We start from the raw sequence: 8,560 nt of genomic DNA, 5'->3' as shown, positions 1-8,560 counted from the left end.
TCCTAAACTCCCAGTTTGATCTGTTTGAGGTTATGGCCTTGCTTAGACCCCCTAAGAGAGAGCCGCCCATGCGGGAGCCACTCAGCCTCTGAGACCCCGAGTTCCTGGGTCCAGACATTTGTGAGGAAATACTTCTTTCAGCCTCTTTGCTCTAAAGAGGCTGGTGCAATATCTCAGGTTTATCAGTGAAGCTGTGATCCCTTTATACCCAGCTGTATCCAACCCATATACCTTTCTGTCTCAAATACTGAAGAGGCACAATGGTTTACAGTCTGGGACCTTAAGGATGCTTTTTTCTGTGTTCCATTATGTCCTGACTCCCAGTTTCTGTTTACCTTTGAAGACCCTTCAGACCACACTTCTCAGCTCACTGGACAGTGTTACCCCAGGGCTTTTGTGATAGCCCTCTCCTATTTGGCCAGGCTTTATAGTTCAGGACCTTAGTCATTGGTCTTTGAATCCTTTACCAGATTGGTTACTGTTTTAAAACCCTGAGTCACTGAGCCTCTGCCTTTAGGAGCCAGAGGCTGGAAAATTCCTGTACTGGGAACAAAGCGCCTATACTGCCAGAGGTGGGAAAATACCTGCACCGGGAACAAAGCCCCTTGCTGACCCTAGAAGTTCCTCTAACACAGTCCCTCAGTCCCCACTCTGAAAAGGAAAGCCCAACTGCTGTTGGGACATGGGCGACGACTGCTCTACTTCCTGCTGAACTAGAGTGGACTTACATATACATTAAATCTCTTAGAATGAAACCTGGATGCCCATATTTTAAGAGAACTCTGTTTAAAAAATGCATCCTGTTTGTAGACTTGAATAAAACAAAGAGGAACACTCTTGTTTTTTTACCTTAAGCTTTGAAATGAACATACTTTTTAAAAAAACCTTCAAAGTCAAAATAGTAAATGAAAGGTTTAATAAAAAGAGAAAATGAAAACTGTAGTTTAATAAAGTCTTCGTATCTCTTCATAGTTAAAAAATGTTATAGAGGAAATAATTTTGAAATATTCTTGAAATAGATTATCTTTATTTAAGGGATAATGCAGATACTCTCAAGCCAAAATAAAAACAAATAACTTTATTTCACATTTATAATATTCCTTTTCTAAAATGATTTGAATCTTTTGTTGTTTTGACAATTCCAAAACACATTTATTGTTTGCTTACAGTTTCAGCCTTATTCAAAATGAATGTGACTGACTCATGATATAGAGAAACTTGTTACAAAAATAACATTAAAATCCACATTTACTACTTGAGAATCAAAAATATTGAAGTGCAATAAAGAAAAAATATTTTAAATTATCCAAATTTAAAACGTATGTTGGGTTTCTTCAGGGGCAGTTTATTATATGCTATTAATGAGCCTTGCTTATTCTGGAAATGTTCCATCTTTGGCCTTGTGCCTTAGAAACCATTCATGAGCACATATTTATACTGGAGCACACATGTTCTTTTGTAGTATGGCTTGCACATCTGCCAGCTTTCAACAAAATTGTAGGCCCTGTTAATAATAGTCCTTTTGTGTTTGGTGAAAAAGATACGACACTGTCAGTGGTTTTGCTTTTAAAATTTCCTTTAAACTTTCAGTCTTTAGAAAACCTCAATAGTGGCACAGTAGAACCAACTCATTCTAAATGCTTAGAAATGGAAAGAAATCTGAGTCTTCCTACTAAAGAAGATGATGATGAAAATGAAGCTAATGAAGAGGAAGAAGATGATGATAAGGGTAAGTGCTGAAGCATGTTTGAAATGACTCACCCCTGATACCTACCACAGACTTTAACTTAGGGTCCAGTTTTGGATGGTTTGGAGGTCAGAGACTTTGTGGCATAGAGTTATTGATTGGATCCTGATGAGCTTTTGTCTCCTTAGTGCTTTTGTCTCTATAAGGTAAAATCTTACTGCTTACAGAAATAGAGTAATAGTAGCATTATGATGACAAAAATATCTTTCCTTTTGTTTTCTTGTTAAATAAAGATGTGATTTCTCCAAATCAGTATAGTTTTCATTTAGAATTATTAAAGCTGAGAACTCTAGTGATGAACTTTCATTTGTTTAGTGGCAAATTACCTTGATTCTTTTTTTGCCCTTTCTTGGCTACTCATGAATCTTTCAAGCTCACAGTGGACAGGGAAGGTGAGTTGGGTAGAGCTAACCTAACATCATTATGCTGTGCAGTTAGAATTTTGACCAAAGATGTAGGTAACTAAGTTTTCCTAACTGCATTAGATTTAGGTAACTAAACTAAATGAGATTTTGGTAACTTAATTTAGGTGTAACTACATTTAGCTTTGGATAACTAAAATGAAGATTTTATTTTATCTGTAGACTTTTTTAGTCTAACATTTCTGATTACCATTAATTGAAGGTTGGTTATATTTTAATGTTTGGATTGGCATATTGCTTGCCATGGTTTGTTCAAATATTAGATTTTAGAAGTATACCTGATTCTAAAACATCAGTTTTTTAAAATAGTGCTGGCAAAGTGTGAATCACAACAAAATTCTAACACTTAAAGTAATCCAAGTGTTTTCTTGGCGTCATATATGGTATCCAGAGGACCGATTTGTATTGGAATTAAAAAATAGAAAACAGTAACACATGGTAGCTATCACTGTATTCTTTCAAAAAAGCCAATGAAATAAACCGTTTTCTCCCTCTTCATGGTGTTTTTCTATTTGAACATAAATGCCCATTTTATTTTATTTCAAGACTCTTTGTTGCCAGCACCCAACGCAGAGCAAATTACTTGCCTCAAGACATATTTTGGCCATTCCAGTTTTAAACCGTGAGTATAATCTCAGTTAATCAAATCACATATTTAGTATTTTCTTTAAAACAAGGAAAAAGGCAAATAGTCCATTGACTTAGCAGCAACAGCACAACTTCACTATGGTTACACATGCCACACTGTATTTTCTATGTGACTACGACATTATTTCAAAGTAATATTTATATAAAATTCATTTCTGCACATTGCTTTTATAAGTGAGGAAAAATAATTTTCCTTTAACTGAGCAGTTCTGAGTAGACACTAGTTTAAGGTACTTACAAGTAAATGTCAATTTAATACTGACTTGTTTTTCATTAAATGAGTGTCTATGTGCCTGTTTTGTGTATCATATTACCCAGAACATGCTGATGCAGTAGAAGTTCTTAATACAACAATTTGAGGAATAGTGGTAATCTTATCTATTTTAATGTACTCAAAATTTGTTTACATCTAATGGGCACATTTTTATAAGGATAAAATGAGATGAATGAGATGAATAAGTAAATTTGAATAAAACTAATAAGCATGTGAAAATCTTGACTGGATTTTTCCTATTCTGAGAATTTAAAGCATAATCTACTGAAGTATTTCTTTCTTTTTTCTTTTGATCTTAAACATTTTTTATTTATGTCTTACATACAGAAAAGTGTGCATGATGTACAGATCAATGAATTTTCATAAACTGTGCATCCTATACTGAGCCCTTAGTTAAGAATAGGTCATTAATGGCATGCCAGAAGACGACCTCTTCAACTGATTTTTACCCTTAGTATTTTATTAGGAAAATTTCCCAAGATCTAGTAAAGCTGAAAGAACTTCTTTTCTGTGCATATCTGTATACTCACCACCTACATTCTAGTATTATTACTATACTTGCTTTATCACCTACCCATCCATTCATATCTCTCTATCCATCCATTAATTCATTGACGTTTTAAAATGCATCTCAGGGTCAGTTTAGGACACCATTACACTTCCACCTAAGTATTTCAGCATATAAATTATTAACTAGAGTTAAATATTTAATTTTTTTGTTTTAATATAAATTTGCATATAAGGAAATATGAAACTTTAAGCATATATTTGCAAATTTTATGGGTACATGTACATATCTGTGTAACCTAAATTCTTATCAAGAGATATTATTATCATCACCTCACAGAGTTCCTTCCCTTATTTACTTTTCAGTCAGTCCTTGTCCCTGGAGCATTTCTCTTACTAGTTTAAAGCATTGATTCTTTTGGATATCCAGTATGAGACTTAGAATCTGTTTTTTACTTTAGATGTATGTAATGAAATTTAATACATATACCAAATGGTTGTTGTTAGTTAGCTTGAATGGGAGGTTGGTCAAATGGAGTTCTTTGCTTTAAAGTTCTAGGGTTTGTGCAGATTTATGTATGAAGTTCAAAAATAAATTCTATTAAAGGAAATGAAAAACTGGATGGATTTTAATCTTTACCTTGGGTTTCTTATTAATAAAACAAAACAGGTTTTTGCTTTTTACCTTCAAGGGTTCAGTGGAAAGTGATTCATTCAGTATTGGAAGAAAGAAGAGATAATGTTGCTGTCATGGCAACTGGTAAGTTGTATTTAAGCAAATAACCTAATCCTTTAAAAAATAAAACATAAAGAGTTTGAAATGCTCAATCTTTTGTTAAACCCTCAAAATACAGATGCCACTACAAATGGTGTAAAATATAGAACACAGTGAACAGAGAACAGATGCTCAGCTTTATGTATCAATTACCTCTTAGGAAGATAGCATACTAGTATTGACCATTCATCTGTAATAAGTACATTGTAAAAGGAAATTAAAACATCAAAAATTTATTTTTATTTCTATGAGCATATTATTTTCTTTTCAAGGATATGGAAAGAGTTTGTGCTTCCAGTATCCACCTCTTTACCTAGGCAAGATTGGCCTTGTCATCTCGCCTCTTATTTCTCTGATGGAAGACCAAGTGCTGCAGCTTAGGTAAGTCATGTTATCATTGCCACAACATCACCTTGTTTTTTTCTTCTGTGGATGAAACATCTGTTCTATCACACATGTTAAAATCTAGTTCACAATAAAACATTTCTGCAGGTATTGCTTTATCTTTATTAGCAGTAAATGACACGTTAGTGGAAGAGCTTATCTTCTTTCTTGAGTTCTCTGTAATTCAAAGCTTCCAGGTGGCCCTGATAAAATTTTTTTAAAAAAAATCATTACTTTATGGTGGTTTACATTGAATATCTCAAAATTGTTTTCTCTTTCTGTTACCCTTGCTTTTTAGCTTGATAAGAAGTGTATATATGGAAGTATATTTTTTTAATCTATGAAAAACTTTTCAGCTTCTTCAACCTGAGCTTGCTATCTGTTTTTAAATTAATACATAATATCCATACATATTTCTGGAGTACTGTGATATTTTGATCATAATATATAATGATCATAATATGTAATGATCAAATCAGGGCATTTGTTCATCACTTTGAACATTTATCATTTCTTTGTGCTGGGAACATTTCAAATATTTTCTTTGGGTTATTTTGAAATATACAATATTATTGTTGTTAACTGTAGTTACCCTGCTGTTGGTTAATGAGTACAAACATACAGTTAGATAGAAGGAATAGGGTCTAGTAGCCTATTCCTTTACCTCCCATCATCCTCTGCTTCCTCGAGCTTACAGTCTCTTTCAAAACCCACCTTAAAAACTTGCCTTCTGATAAGGGCCTTGAAGGAATTTGCTTATCAAGTTAGTAAGTGACAAAAAAAGAGAAAATTGCAAAGAACAGGAATATACATTATTATATTTCTTTATTCTTTCTCACTTAAGAATCAAACTGATATGTGTAGCGTGTACACAGCGCCAAAATGTTTGTCTTTCTTCTTACAGAATGTCCAACATCCCAGCTTGCTTCCTTGGATCAGCACAGTCAGAAGATGTTCTAGGAGATGTTAAATTGTGAGTAATTTTTTTTTCCCTCAACTTTTATTTTGGATTCATGGAGTACATGCGCAAGCTTGTTACATGGGTGAATTACATGTTGCTGAGGAAGTTGTGAGTAATTTATATGATTTCTAATCATTTGGTCAGATGTCTGTAGTATATGAGAGAATTTTGTAAACAAACAAATTTTATTAAATGCATAGAAAAAAAAGTCCATGATTTTAAAATACATTTTACTTTTTATAGTACCATTGCAGGACTGTTACTTTTTAAATCCTTCAAACTTAAATATTTTACTCTCAGTTATTGTGCTGTAAAATTAGCATTGTAGTCATAGAATTTTAAAAATTTTGGTTTTGGAAGAGAGGTTGGAGATTATCTAGATTTGTCTCATTTTATAGATGAGAAAACTGAGGCTCAGAGACAAGTAATTTTCCCAAAGTCACTCAGTGACTGTGGCTGAGCAGGGGCTGGATTCTAGGTCTCTTGCCCAACCAATTCAGTCATGATGTAATTCCTCAGGAGAATATCATCTCAGACACACATACACACACCCATTTTGTGTGCATATGTATGTATATGTAAACACACAAACGTATATACACATATACATATATACACACACGTATTAATATATATGCATATATATGGATGTTCTAGTTCAGAACATTTTCATCACTCCCAAAAGAACACCCATGCCCATTAAGCAGGTGCTTTCTTTGTGTATATATTAGTATATACATACACCCGAGGCACACTTGTATTCACTGAGTTTTGATAAATACATACAAAGATGTAAACCAAACCTCTAATAATATACAGAATATTACTGACCTTCTAGAAAGCTTCTTCATGTGCCTCCCCAGTCTGTCCTTCCATCTGCATCCTAGGCAAGCCAGTGCTCTATTTTTCTCTACCATAGTTCAGTATTGTTTGTGCTAGAATGTCATGTAAATGCAGTCACAAAATATGAACTCTTTTGTGTAAGACTTCTTTCATTTGGCGTAATGCTTCTGAGATTCTTCCATGCTGTTGCATGTATCAGTAGTTTTTTGTTTTGTTTTTGTTTTTTTTAGAGACAAGGTCTCCTTCTGTCACCCAGGCCAGAGGACACTGGGGCAATCATAGCTCACTGCAGCCTCTAACTACTGGGCTAAAGCTATCCTCCTGCCTCCCAAGTAGCTAGGACTACAGGCCTGTGCCACCATGCCTGGCTAATTTTTAATTTTTTACAGGGTCTTGCTTGGTTGCCCAGGCTGGCCTTGAACTCCTGGCTTCAGGATTGTTTCCAGTTTGGGGTTATTACAAATAAAGCTGCTATGAACAGTTGCATGTAAGTCTTTGTATGGACATATGTTTCATTTTATTGATATATATCAAGGAGTGGAATGACTGGATCATGTGGTGGATAGATGTTTAATTTTCTTTTTTTCTAATTTAATTTTTTCTGAGATAAAATTAGAAAGCAATCCTCCTTCCTTGGCCTTCCAAAGTGCTGAGATTATAGGTGTGAACGAACCACCGCACCTGTGTAGTTTTTTAAAAAATTTTTTTTAGTATCTGTTATTTTCCTGTATTTCATAGAATATAACACAGTTTGTTTTTACATTTTGTTACTGTTAGATGCCTAGGCTACTTTTTTAGTGTTAGGCTGTTACCAATAAAGCTGCTGTATACATTCTTATACAAATCTTTTTGTGGACATGTTTTCTTTTTTTCTAAGCATTTTAAATCACCTTTATTGAGGTGTAATTGACTTATGATAAATTTTATGCGCTGAGAATGTGTAATATGATGAGTTTTGACACAGGTATGCACCCATGAAACCATCATCATAATCCAGATTATGAACATATTCATCACCCCCAAAGTTTACCTTTTTTTTTGTTAACCCCAGTCATTGGGTAACTGCTGATCTCCTTCCTGTTGTTATAGACTAGTTTGCATTTTCTAAAATCATATATACACAGAGTCAATTATATATTATATGCCCTTTTTTGTCTGGTTTAACTAATGCACTATAATTATTTCAAGATTCATCCATGTTATTACATTGATTAATAGTTCATTCTTCTTATTGTTAGGTGGATTACATTTTATGGATATGCCACAAATTGTTTATCCATTCACCTGACAGACATTTGGATCGTTTCTAGTTTGGGGTTATTACAAATAAAGCTTTATGCACATTTGTATATAAGTCTTTGTATGGACATATATTTTCATTTTATTGATCATATATGAAGGAGCAGAATGACTGGAACAGGTGATGGATATATTCTTTTTCTTTATTTTTTTTGAGATAGAGTCTTGCTAGTGCAACGGCATGATCTCAGCTCACTGCAACCTCCATCTCCCCAGTTCAAGCGATTCTCCTGCCCCAGCCTCTCGAGTAGCCAGGATTACAGGCGCCTGCCACCATGCCCACCTAATTTTTGTATTTTTTTAGTAGAGATGAGATTTTGCTATGTTGGCCAGGCTGGTCTCGAACTCCTGACCTCATGATCCACCCGCCTTGGACTCCCAAAGTGCTGGGATTACAGGTGTGAGCCACCACACCCTGCCAACTTCCTTTTTTCTAATTGAGATAAAGTTCACAGAACCTAACTTTTACCATTTTAATCGTTACTAAAGTCCAGTGGCTTTTGGTATAGTAATAATGTATAACCATCATCATTAACTCCAGAACATTTTCATAACTCCCAAAAGAATTTCCATACCCATTAAGTAGTCATTCCCTATTATCCCTTTTCTTTCCTTTCCTTTCCTTTCCTTTCCTCTTTCCTTTCCTTTCCTTTCCTTTCCTTTTCCTTTTCCTTTTCCTTTTCTTTCCTCCCCTCCCCTC

The 8,560-nt window shown here is 34.3% G+C and overlaps 1 protein-coding gene across 10 annotated transcripts in view; it reads left to right on the top strand.

Annotated features, from left to right (window-relative positions):
* The window catches only part of WRN (WRN RecQ like helicase), a 145,720-nt gene that overhangs the window by 58,962 nt on the left and 78,198 nt on the right, over positions 1-8,560 (top strand). For all 10 annotated transcript variants that reach the window (XM_032288275.1, XM_032288279.1, XM_032288278.1 and 7 more), the window contains 5 exons: positions 1,591-1,729; positions 2,716-2,791; positions 4,291-4,358; positions 4,646-4,754; positions 5,662-5,730. In XM_032288275.1, coding sequence (XP_032144166.1) covers positions 1,591-1,729; positions 2,716-2,791; positions 4,291-4,358; positions 4,646-4,754; positions 5,662-5,730 — 461 coding nt within the window. The remainder of the gene's footprint in view (positions 1-1,590; positions 1,730-2,715; positions 2,792-4,290; positions 4,359-4,645; positions 4,755-5,661; positions 5,731-8,560) is intronic.

This window comes from Sapajus apella, unplaced genomic scaffold (genome assembly GCF_009761245.1).
Source record: "Sapajus apella isolate SASKATOON/1434 unplaced genomic scaffold, GSC_monkey_1.0 scaffold21, whole genome shotgun sequence".
Classification (NCBI taxonomy): Eukaryota; Metazoa; Chordata; class Mammalia; order Primates; family Cebidae; genus Sapajus; species Sapajus apella.
This window is presented reverse-complemented; position numbering and strand designations above follow the sequence as displayed.